This window comes from Muscardinus avellanarius, assembly GCF_963383645.1.
Source record: "Muscardinus avellanarius genome assembly, chromosome: 6".
Classification (NCBI taxonomy): Eukaryota; Metazoa; Chordata; class Mammalia; order Rodentia; family Gliridae; genus Muscardinus; species Muscardinus avellanarius.
Genome location: NC_137791.1, coordinates 80,832,104 through 80,853,901, shown reverse-complemented (window position 1 = coordinate 80,853,901; position 21,798 = coordinate 80,832,104). Strand labels below are relative to the sequence as shown.

The window sequence follows — 21,798 nt, the reverse complement described above, 5'->3', positions numbered from 1 at the left end:
TCTTCACTTACCAGTGGGGCCCATTCCTTTTCTCTAAGAGCCTCAGCTTCCTCATCTGGAAAGCTGTGATAAAGATCCCTGTTTCAAGGGTTGTTTTGGAATGAACTAAGGCAAAGGAAGCAGCCGCATGCAAAGCTAGAGCAAAATGCCGGGCGCACTCTGCATCAGAGAAGCCGTGGCAATGTGGGATTGTGTCTGCTGTTCTGGGCAAGGCAGTCATGACAAGCAACTCACTACTCTCTTATCTTTCTCGGGGATGGTAGAAGTTGCTGACAAGCTACCAGGGTTCATTTTATCTCTTTGGAACAACTCTTGCTTTATTCTCATACTTGCGTTTCTCTAGTAAAGGGGCTTACTGCTGTAAGCCCCTTTACTAATTTTACTTAATTTTACTGCTGTAAAATTAAGCCCAGAAACGTCTATGCTATGGAGCTTTGTGGGAGCTGGGGAGGAAAGCCTTTGTTCCAGGTCTCTGGGGAAGAACAGGGGGTGAGTTAATTCATTGTTCTGTGTGAATAGCTTTTGCCTGTTTCTGGTCTCCATGGCTTCTTGATGTCTTAAACTATTTTCCTATAACCTCTTGATTCCTTGAGTTTTTAGGGATACCAAACATGGGCAATGCAAACTTGAGTCCACCAGTCACCAAACAAATATACTCCTACAGCAGGTACTGGTGGGGTCCTGGGGAAGACACTGATTTTGAGATATGTGTGAAATATGGGCAAGCACATGAGAAAAACACAGGAGTCGCCGTGCTCTGCTGGACCATCTCCAGGTGAGCTGTGCTGCCTTCTGAATTAGAGGGGACTCTCAGAAAGGCATGGCCAGGAAGCTGGGATTTGCACTGTGGCAATGAGCCCTGGTGGAGAAGGAAGAGCCAGCCAGATGAAAGGTAGAAACTGGAACAAGCATGGCCCATTTGGAAGAACGAGAAGTTTACTCAAACAGGGACAAAAAGCTAGATAGAATAAGAGGAGTTAGGTTGGTGCCAAATAGAGCAGAGCCCTGTCTTCAACGTCAGGGAATTGGAGTTTACCTTTACAACTAGGGAAAGTCTGCAAAGTTCTCAGATCAGTCACCTTATAGAAGCCTCTGTATGTCACAAAACACCCCAACACAGTTTGCCTCTACCAACTAATCTTAACGGCAAATCCTTTTTTGTGTGTATGGTATTGGATATGGAACCAACCGGGTCTCACTGAGTTGCAAGGGGCCTAAGTAGCTGAGGCTGGCCTCCGGTCTAAGCCTCCCAAATGCTCAGATTACAAGCATGTACCACCATGCCTGGCTGCAAATCCTTTTCAAAGTATGAGTTTTTCCCAACACTTCCAGTGTTAATATCTGCCAGTTTCTCAGTTCACATGCAGTCCACCTGAGGTTGAAGCTGCCTGTGTTGACACACACCAACTTCACACACCCACCTCATTCCAGGGCCCCGTTTTCCACTGGGCGGGGCAGGGCACTCTGTTACAGGGCCTGCGGCTCTCAGGACGGTCCCCCACACAGTACTTGGTGTGCACGGAGCGGTTGGTGCCATCCTGGAGGGGCTGAAGGCAGCGCACAGTACGGAGCTGGTAGCCGGAGGTGCCACAGGTTCTGGTGCAGTGCTCCCACTCTTCTGCTATCCAGCTGGGGTGGGGGTGGTAAGAGTGGACACCGTCACTAGGATGGAGGGTGTGCAGATTCCTGAGATGCAAAGCCCACTATTGCACCCCCCGGGTGGCTTACACCCTAGAAGGGCACGCTGCAATCAGGAAGTGATGCCAACTGTCTAATCATAGGGCTGACTGACACTTTATTTTTTAATCTATTGTCCTGCCTGTCAGGGACTCAAAGGTTCTTTCCTGAAGAATGATCTACAATGTGTGTGTGTGTGTGTGTGTGTGTGTGTGTGTGTGTGTGTGTGTGTCTATCTGTCTGCCTGTCTGTCTCTCTCGTACTAAGGATTGAACTCAAGAGTGTTCTACTTCTGAGTTATAACCCCAGACCTATTTTTTTTAAATTTGGAAACAGGGTCTCACTAGGTTGCTGAGTTCAGCCTCCAACCTATAATCCTCCTGTCTCAGCCTCTCAAGTTTTGGTATTGTAAGCATGTGCCACCGTACCCATCTCCCAAAGGGTTTCTGAGACTCTTCTTTCAGTTACCCACTTAGTTCAGGCATGAGGGTGGTTTTCAAAAGCAGTATCTGCTAATTCTCAGCCCTTTTGCCTCATGGTGTGAAAGTGAATAGGAGAAAGGAATCTATCTGATGCTTGGTAAGACAAATGAATCGATAGCTTACTCACATTTCAATATTATAGCTGAAAAGACTGTTGTATTTCAACAGTGTGAAGAACACACCTATTCTGTTTGGATGATTCATTTTTTTCTTATTGGCCCTTGCCAGGCTTCACAGAAGGTAAAGTGTGCAGCCAGGGCTGGGCATAGACTGTGCCTGCCCGACAGAAATGTTCCTAAAGAGACTTTTTCAAGACCATTTCCTACGGAACACTCCCAAATTCGAGTGTCAAGTCAGTGTCCCAGCACTCTCTACTTCTGCTGTGGTTTTGGACAGTTCTCCATTATGTATGGCTACTGATTCCCAAATGAATATCACTATTGATTCCACCCAGTAACACAGAGTCAACATCTGTGAAATGAATTTCATATATAATACTTGTCTTTAAACCCACTTTTGAGAACTTCAAACTTTAGCAAAATTCCTCAATCTAGTTGCCATAATACATTCTACTACCAGTTTGACAGATGAAGACAGTCTTATTGTGGATACAAAAGAGTGCCAATGTGTTAGCCAGGTTATATTTTAGTACTTCATATCTACGGAAAGGCCAAATAAATAAATAGTATGTCTCATTTGCATACTTATTAAACAAATTGGGGAGGGTTCAAAAGAAAGAATAGAAAAGGAAATAAGAATAAAATGTCTCAAGAAAAGAATTTTTTTTTTTTTTTGGTGGTACTGGGGGTGGAACCCAGAGGCTTTCTACCTCCGGGATATACTCCCAGACCTATTTTTGGAAACAGGGTCTCACTAAGTTGCTGAGAGCCCCACTAAGTAGCTGAGGCTGGCTATGAACCTGTGTGATCCTCCTGTCTCAGCCTCCCAAGTGCGGGGATTACAAGCGTGCGCCACCACGCCCGGTTTAAGAAAAGAATTTCTAAAGAAAATATAACTCATGGATATTAATGGTATAATAGCAAAATTGAAAAACTCAATAAGTGGAACAAATAATAAAAATCTGAACTATGACTATCCAGAAAGAAAGAACATTAAAAAGCTGGGTAAATTTTTCAAAGACAATCTCTGTAGACAAATATTGCTTTTTTCTTTTTCTTCTTCTTCTGTCTGTGTGTGTGTGTGTGTGTGTGTGTGTGTGTGTGTGTGTGTGTTACTAGGGATGGAACTCAATGGCTTTTCTAACTCTGGGCTATACGCCAGACCCATTTCATACTTTATTTGGAAACAGGGTCTCACTAAGTTGCTGAGAGCCTCACTAAGTAGCTGAGGCTGGCTTCAAACCTGTGCGATCCGCCTGTCTCAGATTCTCAAGTGCTGGAATTACAAGTGTGCGCCACCACGTCCAGATCGATAAATATTTGCTTTATTTTAAAAAGTCTAAAAACGAGCCAGGCATAGTAGCCCATGCTTGTAATCCCAGTACTTGAGAGGCTGAAACAGGAGGATTGAGGTTTGAGGCCAGCCTCAGCTAGTTAGTGAGGCCCTCTACAACTTAGACCCTGTTTCAAAATAAAAAGACTAAAAATAGTTCAGAGATAGAATGCTCCTAGATTCCACCCCCAGTATCACATACAAAAAAGTCTACAAATATTATTTGCAACAACACTGGTGAACCTAGAGAATATTAAGTAAAATAAGCCAGGCATAAAGAAGAAAAATACTGGTAAAGAATAAATGGAGGCTACCAGGGAATGGGAAGGGGAACAAGAGAATAAAGAGATGTTGGTCACGGGATATAAAGACTCATTTAATAGGACTAAGTTTTTAAGGTCTATTGCACAGTGTGATGACTATAGTTAATAGTAATGTAATATGTATTTCAGAATCACTAAGATCAGTCTTAAAATGTTAACCACAAGTGATAAGTATATGAAGTGAATGATGTTAATTCATTTAACATTCCATATCAAAACATTATGTTGGTAATATATATGATTATTACTTATCAAAAAGTCTACAAATACACAGCACAGTGGATAGGAAATATGACTAGCATGACAATTTCATTACTGTGAAATTTCAGGATCCTGGGGACACAAAGATCCTACAATCTTTGAGAGACAAACTCATTCTGATTGAGAATCAGAATGACAACTAATTTTTCAACAGCAACATTAAAGTTTAGCAAATAGTGGACAAATGCTTTTTGAGATTTGAGGGAAAATATAGCTTAGAAATGTATGTGTATGTCTCCAAAGGATCAAAGGTGAGAGAACAGAGGCAGCTTTTATATTACACATTTTTGCTATACATTTTGTCTAAGAGTTTAGTTCTTATGTAAAGTTTTCTTACACGTGCTTTCTTGTGTATGTTTTTTCATGAAGTTCCTGAATATAGAGCCTGCTAGAATCAATGAACCAAGAGATAAAAAGACAATGAATGCAAGAAATGGGAACCTAGGCAAGAGAGGGGCAGCGGGAATACCCAGAGTCCGGGTCAGAAGTAGAACTCTCCTGTCTCGATGAAGATGAAAGGTACAAGATAATAAGAGTACTTAGTATTAAAATGGATTGATAATCAAGTAAGAAAGAATAAGCATAAATTAGTAAACACCAGACAGGAAAATAAGACTCATTAATTCTAGAAAAAACAGTTTTACAAGAAAGCAAATGTAATTGGGCACCCTATATTACTGAGCTACTAGGAGACATACATGTTAAAATAATATAATCCCTGAATATTTATATTGGTACAAGGAATACGTGTGGTCTATAGTTGTTTAATAAAAAACTCATATTCCATAGTGGAAATTCAATATATAATATCTAAATCCCCCATTAAAGACAGCGATTAGGAATAAGTAATTGCCAAAATTCAAAAGAGATATAACAGCTAAAAGTAGTTGTACTTTAGCAGAGCATGGTGGTGCACGCTTGTAATCCCCGCGCTTGGGGGGCTGAGACAGGAGGATTGCACAGGTTCAAAGCCAGCCTCAGCAAGTTAGTGAGACCCTGTTTTTAAATAAAATATATAAAATAGGGCTGGGAGTATACCCCAGAGGTAGAAAGCCTCTGGGTTCCACCCCCAGTACCACATACACACAAAAATGTAGTTGTACTTTAAGAGAAAAATATAGTGAAAGGCAGGAGAACACAACTTTATAATAATTCCCATGAAATAATTCGACTAAACCATGTACATGTAAAGTTTTACCTAAAATAAAATTAAAACTAAAAATAATGATATTTAAATCCCTTTTTTGACATCAGGATATGACTGCTAAGACACACTTACAGTGGGTGTGTACACTCTTGAATATTACACATCCGTCTAATAGGTTTCGGCTTTTTATTGGCCTCACAGAAGCTCCGATGAACCATTTTATTATCACTTTTCCTCCGGCATCCGTACTTTGTATACTGGAAACCTGGAAAAGAAAATTAGTTTCTTTGAGTTTAGCCACTTCATAGTACTGTATATTTGAATATTCATACATTCATTATTTTAATAAATGAGCTCAAACAGCAAGCAATAAGTGTGAGAGGTTCTATCACTTTAAAGTGAAAATGCTTATCTTTTCAGAAGCTATATTTAATAAATACCATAAAGTATGAAACAGCAACTGTGTACTGGCTACAGAACTAGACTGAAAATATACCATCTATATGAGAGACAGGAAAACCACTGATAACCAATACCTAGTAGCAGAGGCTTTTATAGAGCAATGTGAATAGCTTTCTGCAGAGGGCACCAAAGGAACACACAGGGAAGGCTTCTAGCTTGGCTGGGGGAGGGAAAGCTTAACACATTAGCATTTCCTTGCACAGAATCTTGAAGTTCACATGGCGCTGGGTGAAGGAAGGGAAGCATCTTTAGGGAAGCCTCTGAGGGATGAGGTCTCCAGTGTGAAGAAGCAGAAGAAAAAGAAGGGTCAGATCTTCAAAACTTTGAGCATCAGAAAAGTGTTTGGAAGTATCCTGATGGTCATAGGGACAAATTGAAGGAGGTCTCCCAACATTTGTCAGGTGCAAAACAAAATTATAAAATTTTGAAAATATTTAACCATACCCCCCAAAAAAAAACAACCTACAAGGCAGGCATAATGAATATTTGTATGCCTTGCATATTTGAAATAATCTTTTGTGGCCATGTCACTGTGTGTGTGTGTGTGTGTGTGTGTGTGTGTGTGTGTGTGTGTGTAGAAAGAGAGCACACATATATATGAGTACATATCTAGTACTACATGTATAACTTTTTATTAAACTATTAAGTTGTAGATATTTTAATCCTTCATTCCTAAATACCTCAGCACATGATTCAAACTAGCATATTCTCTTATAAAGATACAATATAATTTTTAAAATCATGAGATTTAACATATATATAATTCCATCATTATTTTTCTTTTTGATAGTAGAGATTGAACCCAGGATAATTTTAACTCTGAGCTATGCTCCCATCCCTTTTTTTTTTTTCTGTTTTTTTGAAACAGTCTCATGCTAAAACTGGCATCTGGCCTGTGATCCTCCTGTCTCAGCTTCTCATACTACAGGCATGTGCAACCATGCCCGGTTAATTTCATTACCCAACATAAAACCATATATTTAAAACCTGTCAATTGTCCTTAGAGTGTTCTTTACAATAATGCTTTTTCTATCAAGGATCATGTGCTATATTAACTCTCCTGTCTCTTTAGCTTTCATCAATCAGAAATAATTTATGAGCCTCCCTCCCCCTTATTTTTTCTCATCATTTATACTTTTGAAATGTATAAGCCAGATGTCTTGTAAGATATCCCATAATTTGAGTTTCCCAATGATGAGATTCATGTAATTTACTTTTGGCAAGAACACTACTTAAATGATGTTGTATCTTCAAGGAAGCACATTAGTATGAGGATTTTAATCAGGAAAAATATTATAATTCTACTTAATTTTTAAAAATTACCCTGGAAAAAAGAAAAGAAAATCACTCAGTCGACTAGTTAAGATGCTACTGCACACATTTTCCCTTCCAAAGTGTTAAAGGGAGCCTGGAGATGAAGAACAGGTGTGGTCCATATTAAGGAAGGCACTTCTGACAAATCATATGCCCAAAATGATGTTGAGTATACAGCAGAAGAGAAGATCCAAATGAAATAGACATCTTGTAATGGATAAAGAACTGTAGTTCTTGGGAGGCTGAGACAGGAGGATCACGGGTCTGTAGCCAGCCTCAATGACTGAGACCCTCTGTAACTTAGTGAAATCCTGTTTCAAAATTAAAGAATAAAGCTGGGTGTGGTTTTGCACACTTGTAATCCCAGCATTCGGGAGGCTGAGACTGGAGGATCGCAGTTCGCGGACAGCCTCAGCTACTTGGTGAGGCCCTCTGCAACTCAATGAGACCTAGTTTCAAAATAAAGAATTAAAAAAAAAATAGGGTAGGGGGTGTAACTCGGAGGTCAAATGCCCCTGGTTCCATCCCCAGACCCGAAAAAAAAATAAAAAATAAAAAATAGGGCTCAGAGTGTACCTTGGAAGTAGAATACCTTAGTTTTAATTCCCACTATAGCCCCCCAAAAGTCATTCTTATTAAAAATATTTTATGCCCACATTTCCTTCTAAACATATTTTTTATTCTTGCTTATTTACTGTCGTTTTTGTGTCAGCCCGTCAGCTTCTCCTGTCTATTGTGTCTAGGCTGCCCTGATGGCACAAACATTTGTTCAAAACTATAGGAATTAATGGAGGGAGAAATGCTGGGTACAGCTTAGTGGATTTACTTTCTAGAAAGAAAAGGGCGGTGAGGAAAAGCACACAGAAGCCAGGCTCTCTGAGTTTGATTCCTATAACCTTGGGCAAATTACTTACCTTGCCTTTGCTTAACTGTCACCATCAGTATGAAAGAAAGAAAAATACAGCACTGATCCCATAGGGTCATACAAAAAACATTCAGAATAGCAGCTGGTTCCAAATAGCATGATGAGTTATATAATTACATGAAACTGTTATTTTAATATTCAAACTAATAAAAATAAATGTTTAGAGGAATAGTGATTGGCAGAGTACACTGCACTGGGGAGAATCGTGGAACAGTAAAGTGGCTAAGAACCACCATGGTGGACACAGAGGAGAGAGCGAGAGCTTGGGAGGGGTCTACTGTCGGTAGGACAGGAGTCCTCTCCTTTGCTGGCTCTGCAGTGTCAGTAACAATGTTCTGTACTTAAGATCTGCTTGTCATGTTTGGGTGTTTTGAGATTTCAGCTTCAGTGAGAGGGAGTCCTTAAAGAAGAAGCAAGATTGGCTCTTGCGTGAATTACATTTGAGTGTAGTGAATGCGTTTACTCATTACCTCCACCGCAGGGTTTGGAGCACTGAGACCAGCTCTTCAAGGCCCACTCAAAGGTATCCACTTCTTCCTGGATGACGTTATTGCTGTTGATTGTAGGCACAGAGTCTTCATGGATGATGTACTTGTATGTCAGGCTCGAGCGGGTATCATTCTCCTGAGGTATAATCTATGCACATGAAGTCCATATGTAATTCAACTTACAGTTTTAAAATTTGAATTAAAATTCACAAATATTTCAGACTATTGTTCTTATTGAAGCTGGCAAACATTAAAATAGTTTATAAAATTGTTTTGCTTTCTATCAAGTGCAAAAGAAATAGAAATGTATAAAACTGAACATAAAAATATTTTAAAATGCATACACTGCAGAGAGGGAGTTCATATTTTAATAACTTGTAAGATTCACTATAGGTTTCCTTAAGTTATACCATCTCTATAGGTTTCCTTAAGTTATACCATCTCTGTATTTTAAAGTTGTTCTTTAAAAAATGAATTGTTAAGATGATAATAATGGCTCCCTCCAGAAAATAAATGCATTATATAAAATATGAAAATAAAAACCATCCTAATTCTACTAAACTCAAGAAAACAAGTCACTTCATTATTTGGGGATATTTTCTTAGGATATCTGCAGTGTGTACATATACATAAGTACTTTTCTGGTCTTGTTTATCTCAGTATGTTATATATGTATCAATATAAGATAGTAAATATTCTTAGAAAACATGGCTTTAAGTATCAGCTCATATATTACTTAAACATTTGTTTATTAATAGAAATCATCCCCACCTTTATAGAGATTTCTAGTTTTTTTTAAAGTTTTTTCCCCCAAATACCAGAGATTTGAACCAAAGAGGATTCTACCTTCAAGCTACACCTCCAGCCCTATTTGTTTTTAAACAGGGTTTCTATAGGTTGCTGAGAGTCTTCCTACATTGCTAAAGCTGTCCTAAAACCTATGATACTCCTGTCTCGGCCTCCCAAGTACTGGGATTACAGGCATGGAGCCACCACACTAGGCTTCTTTAAAGTTCTTTTTTTTTTTTTTTGGTGGTACTGGAGGTGGAACCCAGAGGCTTTCTACCTCCGGGCTATACTTCCAGACCTATTTTATATTTTATTTGGAAACAGGGTTTCACTAAGTTGCTGAGAGCCTCATTAAGTACCTGAGGCTGGCTTCAAACCTGTGCAATCCTTCTCCTCAGCCTCCAAAGCACCAGGATTACAAGTGTGCACTACCACACCCCACTGTATAGTTCTTTTAATAGACTGGTGAATGGCCTTCCAGAGACTTAGAATGAATGTTAGTTTCATATTGAGAGTATATAAAACTCCCTATTTAGAATTACACACAATTTTCACCTTCACTAAATGAATAAGAAAAAGACCACTATTTTGATTTATTTGCTAACTAGTATTTATTTACTTATTTATATTTGTGGTGCTGAAGATTGAACTGGGGCATTCTACCTCTGAGCTATACCCCCAGACCTATTTTATTTTTTGATTTTGAAACAAGGTCTTACTAAGTTGCAAAGGTCCTCACTAAATCCCTGAGGCTAGCTACAAACCTTCAATTCTCCCTTCTCAGCCTCCCAAGTACTCAGCTTATAGGATACACCATAACACCAGACTACTAGAAAAGTAATTTTCCTAAGTTTATTACTCACTTATTTATATCTTGCCTACAGTGCATTGCATGACTGTTATTCCTCTTTTTATTTTATATATTTCTTTAATCTCTGTGCTAATGGTATTAATCATTTTTCATAAGGATTGAAATTATTTTATTTGACTTATTTTTTTCTATGGTAAGGCATTATTTTTTTTAAAAGGGAAAATATAGTTCAATTTATTTTTATTTTACCTTTTATAGAATTGTACCAATTATACAAAGGAATAAAAATACATACAGTTTGTTGGTATTTTAAGCTGAACTTTAGAAAACTGCTTTGGTTGTAGAAACCAAGAAATATTAAACCTACTAGGGTACACCAGGGTACAGAATCTGGTTCTCTGGGTTTCACTTTCTTTAATCTTTGTGGTTTCTGTGTGTGTGTGTGTGTGTGTGTGTGTGTGTGTGTGTGTGTGTGTGTGTGTGTGTATGGTAATGGGGATTGAACTCAGGGATTTTCTACCTCTGAGCTACATCCCCCAGCCCTATTCTATTTTTTTATATTGAAAAAAGGTCTCACTAAGTTGTGGAGAGCTCACTAAGTTACTGAGGCTGGCTGTGAACCTGTGATCCTCCTGACTCAGCCTCCCAATGACTGTTTTCACAGGCATGCGCCATTGTCCCTGGATCAGTCTTTGGTTTTTCAAACAGCAATAAAAGTCAGGTACTAACTTCTGACAGCCACACTCTAAGTGTGAGGTTTCAGTTCTTTAGAGAGAAATTACTCATGATGATAGAAGCCCATTATCATAGCCCCTTATCCGCAGTCCTCCTAGCTACAACTTCCCTTCTTGTGTCACCAGCCTATCCCTCCCGGTGGTCACATAATCAGTAAGCAAAACCTTGAAGTAGTCTATCATGGTGGGCAAGGATCAGGACTCTGACGCCACTGACCCATGATGCTGGGAAGGAATGCAATATGATTATGTATAACAGTGAACTAGAGCTTCTGGTCATTTGAACTTAGAATAATCTAAATAGAATTCTGAATAGTTTATATATTTGTCATAAATTTATCTAACCTATGGAACAGAATGGGAGTCCAGAAGTCCACCCTAATATAATGAATTTTTGATACCAATATAAAGGAAAATTAATAGTGAAAAGGCAATCTTTTTTAAAAAAATAAACATTATATTGATTTTAAAAATAGGTCCAAGATTAAAAGAGGGTGGGTCCCTCCTTGGTTGCACTGTCTCACTTCTCTGTCACTTGGAAGTACAATGTTGTAAGGACACTTAAAAGCTTGTTGGAGAGGAACCAAAGACTACCATCCACAAAGTAGGGCTGAGAGGCACAGTCATCCTGGTCAAGCCTTGATCTGATTGCAGACACACAGCTACAGTCAGAACTCGTCAGGTAAGTTGCTTTCAGATACATGATCCACAGAAAATGGGGGCTACACGTTGCCTGTATTTAGCTACTGTGTTTGAGGTGCTTTGTTGTGTGTAATAGATAACTAACATTTACATCCAAAGGCAGAACTAAGAACCTAGCATTTTCTACAAAATCAATACCAAATAGTTGACAAACCTAAATGTAAAATTTAAAGCTATAAAACTTTTACAAAAATAAAAAAGTCTAAGAAAATGTATGGATTGAGTAAAAAGAAATTGTCCTATAAGGCCAAAATCTCAATCCATAAAATAAAATATTATGATAAACTGGACTTTAGTAAAGCAAAAGAAAGAAAAACAAGTTGTGAACTGGAAAAAGTATTTACAAATGGCATATTTCGTAGGGGGATTATCCAAGATAAAGAACTCTCAACATTGAAACAGAAGAAACTGACTTTAACAATGGGCAAAAGATTTAAGTAGACATTTCAAAAGGAAAATAATTTTCAAGGGAAAAATCATTTAAAACTGAGTGGGCTTCAGCAAAAGAAACCAAGAGTCTAAAGACAGAGTCGAGAGAATGGGAGAAGAGTTTTGCCATCTAGTCTTCTGAGAAAGAACTAATATCCAGAATAAACAAAGAACTTAAATGGCTTAACACTAAAAAATAGTAACCCAGTCAAGAAATGGGCCACTGGACTAAATAGACACCTTACAAAAGAAGAAATTCAAATGGCCAATAAATATATAAAAAATGTTCAACATCATTAACAGTCAGGGAAATGCAAATTAAAGCTATATGGAGACTATTTAACTCCAGTTAGAGTTACGATCATCAAGAATAAAATTTAGCCATATATCCAATAGAAAGTTTTTTAGAAATTATAAACATCAGGAAAATTTGTCTCATAATAAGAAAAAAAAATCAGCCAAAATCATGAGGACTCAGAACTTGAGGGATAAATTATATGTAATGTATGTAATAAGCAAATATATATATATATATATATATTGAAATTACCAAAAGAGAGAGAAAATGGAAATACTAGGAATGAGAAATACTGGCATTGAAATATTTCCTAAGTAGAATCAAGCACAGATTGGAGGTCAGGTAAGAAATAGTAAAGTTTAATAGAGCTTAATATGAATTATCTAATTTGAAAAATTTTTTTGAAAGATTATAAGGGAAGGAACACAGGTTTATACTTTTGGAACAATTTCACTTGATTTCACATGCATGTAAATGAGTCCCATAAGTAGAAAAGAGAGAGGATGGTGGGAAACTAACTCAATATAATGAGAAATCTACCAAAATCTGGTGAAAACATCACTTATGAAGTAAAGATTCTCACTGAATGCCAAGTATAGCACAACGAGAAGGTTCTCCAAAACTGATCATACCCTAGGCCACAAAGCAAATATTAGCAAATTCAAAAAACGTAATATATTTCCTTGCATTTTTTCTGATCATAATGGACTAAAAGTAGAAATCAACAATAGGAAGATCCAGAGAAATTACATAAATACATAGAGACTGAATCATAGAAGAAATAAGAAAAGAAATTTTAAAAATTCCTAGAATTAAATGAAAATAGAGACACAACTTACCAAATATCTCTCAGATACTCTGAAGTTGATTTAAGAGGAAAATTGATAGCAAAATTTTCTTTTTATAGAAAAATATTCTAAATAATGATGCATCTCAAGGCAAGAAATAATTAAAATCACAGCAGAAATAAAATAAAGAATAAAAATAATACAAAAGATCAATAAAACAAAAAGTTGTTTTCTTGAAAAGATAAGATTGACAAACCTTTAGCTATCTAATCAAAAAAGAGAGAAAAATGACCCAAATCACTAAAAATAAGAGATCGAAAAGGGGAAATCAGCACGAACAGAATGGAAATTCAGAAGCTCATTAGAAACTATTTTCAAAACATATACTTCAATAAACTGAAAACCCTGGACAAAACTGACCAAATTTCTAGACACATATTAACCTACCTAAATTAAACCAAAAGGATATAGAAAACTTAAACAGACCAATAGCAAGCAAAGAGCTTGAAAAGTAATAAAAAGACTCCCAACAAAGAAAAGTCCAGGACCACATGGATTCCCTGATGAATTCTACAGCCCCTCTGTCTAGAGTATGGGATATAAAACAATTCTCAGAAACTCATAACTTGTTTTACATGCCAGCATATAGTTCAGACAACTTAGGAAACGCAACAGCTTGTCTGGATATGCCTGCACAGGGCCAAGACCAGGATGCCTGTGCTGCAGCTGATGATGGATCTTTGGATCTAAAATGCCTTCCCACCTCTGATGGACTTAGATTATCAATACATTTGTGGCTACTGAAAGGAGTCTGATAGGGTCCAATAAGCCTGGATGAGTTTGTCAGACACTTGACAGCACCTGCAGAAAGTCCTATAAAAGGATAATTCTTCCTACACCAGGGCATTGAGCTTTGCTTACACACTCGGCAGTTTGCCCATGTGTATGACCCTGACCCAGTGACTTGCTCAGGTCCTCCTGACGGAGGATCAGTGAAACTCCAAACAGCTCTATGCCAGGGCCAACTCCTGAAGCTCCCCTTCCATCCCTGGACTTGGTTCCTTATTTTCTACTCCCTGTTAATTTCTTTGTTTTATAGAGTTTTATTGCTAAGTATTTGAAGTGCTCTAACTATATAGAATTTGTATGTTGTTTAGCACATTTATTCAACCGAAGTTGTTAGATTTGCTGGTGTGAACTGTATTGTTTGATGCTCATTCACTGCTAATTGGCTTTTGAAAAGCAGTCACCCAGCATCTGAACTTAGCCTAACTTTACTTAGACCATTTCCTGATAAGTTCTTGTGTGCTTAAACATTTGAGTGCTGAATAAACCTTGTGATATGGAAAGACACAATTGTATGTGACATGACTTAGTGGTCTTAGGACCTTTTGTGGTCCTGTTGTTCATAAGACCTTTTTATAGAAGAATTAAGCCCAATGCTTAAAAAAGAAAGGATTGAAATACTTCCAAACATACTCTATGAAGTCAGTATCACCTTAGTACAAAAACTGAATAAAGAAAATTATAGACTATGTTCATCCTCGATGAAAACATTTTTAACGAAAATACTATCAGTTAGCATGGAAAAACACATCAATAAAATTGTACACCATGACCAAGTTGGTTTCCTTTCAGGGATGCAAGGCTGGTTCACCATAATACAAGTCAACAAATAAAATTCACCATATAAAGAGAACTAAGGACAGATAAAAGATGATCATCTCAGTAGACACACAAAAATACCATTTAAGCATTTGACAAAATTTAACTTCCATTCATGTTAAAAACACCGAAGAAGTTAGAAACAGAAGGAATTTATGTCAACATCATACTGAATAAGGAAAAACTGGAAGAATTCCCTCTAAAATCAGGAACAAAACAAGGGTGCCCACTATCACAGCTCCTTTTCAATATAGTACTAGAAATTCTAGCCAGAGCAATAAGAGAAGGAAATTAAAAGACTACAAACAGTAAAAGAATTGAAGTTATCTCTTCACGTGACACAATCCTATACATAAAATATCCAAAAACTCAATCAAACAACTTTTAGAGATAATAAATTTAGCTAAATAATGAGGTACAAATCAACTTACAAAATTCAACAGCTTTCGCCGGGCATGGTGGCGCATGCTTGTAATCCCAGCATTCGGGAGGCTAAGCCTGGAGGATCATGGTTCGCAGAAAGCCTCAGCTACTTAGTAAGGCTCTCTGCAACTCAGTGAGACCCGATTTCAAAATAAATAATAAAAAATAGGGCAGGGGGTGTATCTTGGAGGTCAAATGCCCCTGGGTTCCACTCCCAGACCCACCAAAAAAAAAAAAAAAAAAAAAAAAAAAAAAAAACAGCTTTCTATATACCAGTCATGAAGTCACTGAAAAATAAATCTAGAAAACAATTCCATAATTTCATTCACAATAGCCTCAAAAAAAAAAAATTCCCCCAAACAACAAAGGCCCTTGGGAATAATCTAACTAGGGAGGTAAAAGATTTGTACAATGAAAATTACAAAATACTAAAGTAAGAAAATGAATACCTTAAAAGATGAAAAAATCTCATGTTTTTGAATAGGCAGAATAAATATTGTCAAAATGACCATACTACTGAAAGTAATCTACAGATTCAATGAAATCCATATTAAACTACCAGACATTCTTCACAGAGCAAGAAAAAAAAAAAAACAGTCCTAAAATTCATATGGGAAAACAAAAGACCCAAAATGACTAAAGAAATTATTAGCAATAAGAACCAGACAGGAGGTATCACAACACCTGATTTCAAATTATACTACAGAGATAGTAAGAAACAATGGGATTGGCACAAAAACAAACACATGGGCCAAAAGAATAGAAGAAACATTTCGCCCTCATACTACCATTTGATTTTTGACTGAGGTGCCAAAAAAATACACTGGAGAAAGAAAATATCCTTTTCAACAAATGGTGCTGGGAAAACTGGCTATACCTAAATAGAAGAATGAAATTAGACCCCAGTCTCTCACCCTGCACAAGACTCAGCTCACAATGGATAAAATAATGGGGATCTTTTTGAGGAAGTTTCTACCAGTACCTTTATGTCGGACAATTAGTCCTATGCCCTCTTCTAGTACTTGCAGCGTATCTGGTCTAATTTCTAAGTCTTTTATACACTGTGCTGCTATGGTATCCATGTTTATATCAGCAAAATAGTCAAATTATGGAACCAACCTAGGTGTCCCTCAACGGGTGAACAGATTATATACATGCAGTGGGATTGTACTGACACACCACACAAAGAACAAAATTATGTCATTCGCAATAAAATTGATGGAATTAGAGAATATTAAGTCTCAGAAAGTCAAGTGTCATATTTTCTCTCAAATGTAGAAATTAGAAAACCGGAAACTAAAAGGACATCAGATCAATGAGTAGAGAGACTAGTAGAGTAGAGAAAGAGGGCTTGAGGAGGGAGGGGGGAAAAGGAGACTTGATGAAGGACAGTTCAAATAATGCTAAGTACATATAAGAATTTATCAGTTCCACTCTCAACAGTATGTACAGGGAGAGAGTAGAATGGGATCTGGACAGAAACACCTAGTCCTGTGTGCATGTCTGTTTCTATTATTCTGAACTTCATTATGATATATAATTACAATGTACCAATATTAAAAACAGTTAAAAGGCAAAAATAGAATACCCCAAACTATGTATATCTTAGTCATAGTCACACACACACACACACACACACACACACACACACACACACACAGGAAAACAAAAAGTTAATACATCACATTAACCATACATATGAGGACTTTATCATAAATAACAGATTTGAGAAGACAAATGTCACATAAATGAGTAAAATATGCCTCCTTTGTATTAGGCACCTTGGAGGTTTATTTCTTCACAGCAGGATAAAATTCCACTGATATGAAACACCAATTTTTATATTTCTCATTGTTTCAAATGTAGCCCCAAACAAGAAGAGTCTTTGCTACTGAGAGCCTGCCTGGCTTACATGTGTGTATTAAAGTGCACTCAACGTCCCCCAGTGCCTCACACTCCTTGCAAGAACATAGAGACATCTTCAAAGTGCTTAAAGATATAAAATAAACAAAACCCACAAAATCTATATTTGGTGTATTTTACCCCTCAACAATGAAGGTAAATATTTTCAGATGACTAAAAGCTGAACAAATTCTCTTCTAGTACACCCACAGCAGAAGAAATGCTACAGGAAGTTCTTTTATTAAAGGGAAATGATGATAGATGAAAAGTCAGATCTACAAGAAAGAAGAGTGTTGAAAATGGTAAATTTATGGGTGGACATGAAAATCTACTTTTTCATTTCTTTAAAAGATGACTGATTACTAAGTCAAAATCATAACGAGTGTATGTGTGGGGAAGACAAATGAAACTACAAAAAGCAAGCAACTATCAACATTTATTGTCCAAGATGAAAGCATGTAAGGTAAACTAATTATAAAATTATAAACTAAACCAACCACAGAATAACCTCTAATGCCACATACCAAAACGATAACAGGATCATGTAAGGGGCCATCAGTGTGAAGAGTTTCAATGTCATCTTCAATGTTGTAATCCCATTCCACACCAAGATCTATGAAGGTCCTTGACTTGGCTTCCTCCCCTTTGCCATTTAAAATGTAGTGACCTGTGGCCTGGTTCTTAATAGCTAAAGGAAGAAAAACGAGTAACCGGCACATATTTTATTTTATCATGTTACTTTGTTGAAGATCTACAGTACCCCCTACTTTAAAACAATGACTTTTCTTTATTATTAGCATTAGGTGATTGAAATGAATGTTAGTTCTAACATCATTCTCATTTCCTTCATTAGGCATTCAAAACTCTACAGAAGCATTTCTAACAGTCAAAACAATGGCAAGATGGCTGAAGAGGCAAAAGTAATGTTTGCAAATATTCTCATTTGAAAACATTGTCAAAGAGTAAACATTTCTAACTAGTTCCTTCTAAACATTTCCTCAGAAAGCTGGGAACATTTAAAAAATAATGGACAGCTCTCCAATAATTAATATAAACAATTTATGTTAGGGTAGCACAAAACATAATGACTTCTTTATAGGGCATCTCTTTAAAGGTGATCAAAATATTTATAACTGATTTTCTGACCACTAATCTAGTTCTGATGATTGTAAAATTCCAAGGCTAGGTCTTCTACTTATATAATTAGAAAAAGCTACTTACTGCTGACAGAATTTTAATGCCATATAGGTTAAGTATATATTATTACATAATTGAAATTTAAAATTTTGGAGGTATGCATCTGCATATACTAATGGTAACTTAAAATAATGGTATTTTATAGTTACTGAAAACATGTAGAAAACATGGGTCATTTTAATTAGATACACTTACTCCTCTTGAGCTTTTAAACTAGTTTGACTTTTTGAAGGATAACAACCTGAATTCTGGGATGAAAACTAAAGAACTATGGCTGACTGATAGGTTATGGCACCTAGTAGTGAATATAATTAAATATTTTAAAACTCAATTCTATGCAACATCATAAGACAATCCATTGTCTTTTTAAGTAGCACATGAAACAAAAACAATTTGCTACAAATATTCATGCTGTCAACAGATGATGCTTTAGTTTCAGAAATCTTTGTGTTTTGATAAGGAATAAATATTTACACTTGTATATACACCTTAATTACAAACTCCTTTAAAGAAACATTTCTATATGGTTCTCCCCCAAAATACCTTTTAGCAATCATAATGACCCATGCAAATAGATATGCATGTGCCAATCAAGATTTAACACATGCCAGGTTAAATTTTCATGTTAGGAAAATTTAACATTATACTACCAAAATTCACCTATGGTAAATTTTCAGTCAAAGAACTTAAAATGCAAGTCTAGCTGGGCGTGGTGGCGCACGCTTGTAATCCCTGCGCTTGGGAGGTTGAAACAGGAGGATGGCTCAGGTTTGAAGCCAGCTGCGCTGGCTTAAGAGACCCTGTTTCCAAATAAAAAAGTACAGAAATAGGTCTGGGAGTGTAGCCCGGAGGTAGAAGGGTTTCCAGAAACCCCAGGACCACTAAAAATAAAATAAATAAGTGCAAGCCTAGTGTGGTGGTGCATGCCTGTAAGCTCAGGTTCAAGGCTAAGCTCAAAAATTGAGTGAAACACTCAGCAGCCTAGCAAGACTGTTTCAAAGCAAAAAATAAAATAGAGATGGGGGTGTAGGTTGGAGATAGAATACCTCTGGGTTCAATCCCCAGTGCCATATATACATACACACATACAAATAAGGTAAATCTTACAATGCAAAAAATTAGATATACAGAATGATGAATATGATAAAATTTTCTGATTATTCCTTAATTTGGCATGTTTTATTTATATATTATTTTTATCCCCCAATACAGAGTAAACTATACTTGACAAACTATTTTTCCCTCATGTGCTTATGAGCTAACCCCAATTTCTACCAAAAATTAAAATTCTAATTTTAGACATTTCTTCTTTTAAAGTGAGAATAGTTGGGAAGAATGACAAAACCCCACACAATACTTAATTATGTATAATTCTTATTCTTGCATATATATGTATACACATACAAACACATGCATACACATATAACTATATATGTGGTTTCTTTGACATTTCAATGTTTAAGTGCATGTTAAAGCAAGGCCAGCAGACAGAAACACTTACCAAGAACATGAGGGGAAGCCTCGTCTTCTTGGATTAACACATGTCTAGCCCCAGGGGGTATATCAAACATCTTAAGGTACCCTTGGCATGTGTAGTAAATATTGGAGAAAGCAAAGAAGAAAACAAAAGCAATAACCAAGGTTAGTCAGGCACTACGTTCTTACTGCTCCCGCATGCAGAAGAGGGCATCCATAAACCGAAAGAAGCAGTTTCAGAAAATTAACTTCACAGCATTGGTAGCCTTTGTGACATCCTGCATGGAATTAGAAGAAACTTTTTTTAAAAAAAATAAATATTATTAAAGAAAGTGCAAAGGTAATCTTGTTATCAACTTACTAGTTATTTATGCTTGTTTTGACCTATGAATTATATCAATAGTAATTCAGGAAAATACCATACTTTCCTGTGTGCTTCTATTTGATTCTAGTTTTCTAAAACTACCGTGAAGTGGAGCTGATTTTAAGTAAGACCAAGTATGAATGTTCTTAGGTAGTGGACTCCTTGTGATATTTGATCTGTCTCCATATTATCAAGAGTCTGAGTGTAGATAGTTAAATATCTCACTGAAATATTTTTATATTTAAAAGCCTACTTTGTTCTACAGAAATTACAAAAGAAAAATCAGTGAGTAGCTTTCATTTGTTTTGTGATGAACAATTAATTTTAGACCTTTATCAAAGTTTATCATGGGAATATTTTTAAATACATGTTGTAGCTCTGACCAAACCATTTAATTAAAAAAAGGTATGCATGTTATGTCAGAAATTGCCATTACATGTACCCTAAAACTCAGTCTTCTGAACCAAAAATCATAAATGAAGCCAGGCTTCATTGGTTGGTTTGAGATTTTAAAAACACATGTCATTTCTATTACTATAATGTCAAGTATGACAGACCTTAATATCACATCTTAAAAGTTATCCTAAGGTCATTTAGAATTACGATCTTAATTATAAATCTATAATAGATCAAATAATGAGACCAAAATGTATCTGTTTCCATAAAAAGATAATACAGGAAGGCCACACAACCTATCCCTTCAGTATATTACAAAACATTCATATAATACAGGATGAGCACTGGCAAAATTTCATTTATGAATACATAGTTGTTGGTATCAGGAAAAACAATATTTTTGTTACTTGCATATGCACAATTAATATGCACCTATGGGTAGATTTACCCAACCTTTTCACAATATTTATTAGTGTCTGGAGTAAATGAAATGGGTCAGTTGGGAAGCAGAGTTTTCATCACCTTAGCTTAAGGTAAAGTCCAGCACATGAAAGGCCCCATGTTTGTCTGAGTGCCATCGCTAGAAGTAACATGTTTAAGATGCTAAGTACAGCAAAACAGCTTGATGCCGTTTATGGATGCCCATCTTCCTGCAGTCTGCTACTACTTACCCAGTACATTTTTAGCTTCTCTTGTTTCAGCAAGAGAAATATTACGAGCTCCTTTGGGTAAAGTGAAAGCGCCTCTCGTCTTCCCTTAAATAGAATGTCTTTAATTAGTGGGGGTTTCATGTTTATCAAAGTCGTGCTGTTTCATTGACTATGCCATGAGCTATGTATAATGTATATGTGTCTTATCTGATAGGATACAAAATATGTTCTTTAATTTTATATGTTGGAATTAAATGCATTTATCACAGTTAGCTCATGCCCAAAACTGTTAATAGTCAATGAAAGTAAGACTAAGTAAGAATGCAAAATGATGGAGGTGATTTGAAGTTGAATACTTGCAGATTTCATTTTCCAGCAACTTGAATTCTTTATGGCATCTCTTGTTTAAATGTTTCCCTGTTGGAAAAGGTTAATTAGTCTATTGAATTACTACAGTGACAACATTAGTATAAAGAAATGGATGTTAGATTATCTTTTTACAGTTTGAATCTGTATGCCTGATGAACATTTTCTCATGTTCTTTGACCTTAATTTGCAGGGTTTGCATAATTCTACAGTGTTTGAAAAACAGTATCAATATCTTATATTACATAAAATATAGAATGAATGATTATCATAAACA

General features: G+C 36.4%; 1 protein-coding gene across 1 annotated transcript in view; it reads right to left on the bottom strand.

Moving 5' to 3' along the window:
• Window positions 1-21,798, bottom strand: part of ADAMTS3 (ADAM metallopeptidase with thrombospondin type 1 motif 3) — a gene marked incomplete at both ends in the record, with an annotated part of 278,402 nt that overhangs the window by 4,289 nt on the left and 252,315 nt on the right. Inside the window, 5 exons of the mRNA XM_080697857.1 lie at window positions 1,422-1,629; window positions 5,475-5,607; window positions 8,514-8,679; window positions 17,597-17,760; window positions 19,771-19,851. Of these exons, the coding sequence (XP_080553983.1) occupies window positions 1,422-1,629; window positions 5,475-5,607; window positions 8,514-8,679; window positions 17,597-17,760; window positions 19,771-19,851 (752 nt within the window). The remainder of the gene's footprint in view (window positions 1-1,421; window positions 1,630-5,474; window positions 5,608-8,513; window positions 8,680-17,596; window positions 17,761-19,770; window positions 19,852-21,798) is intronic.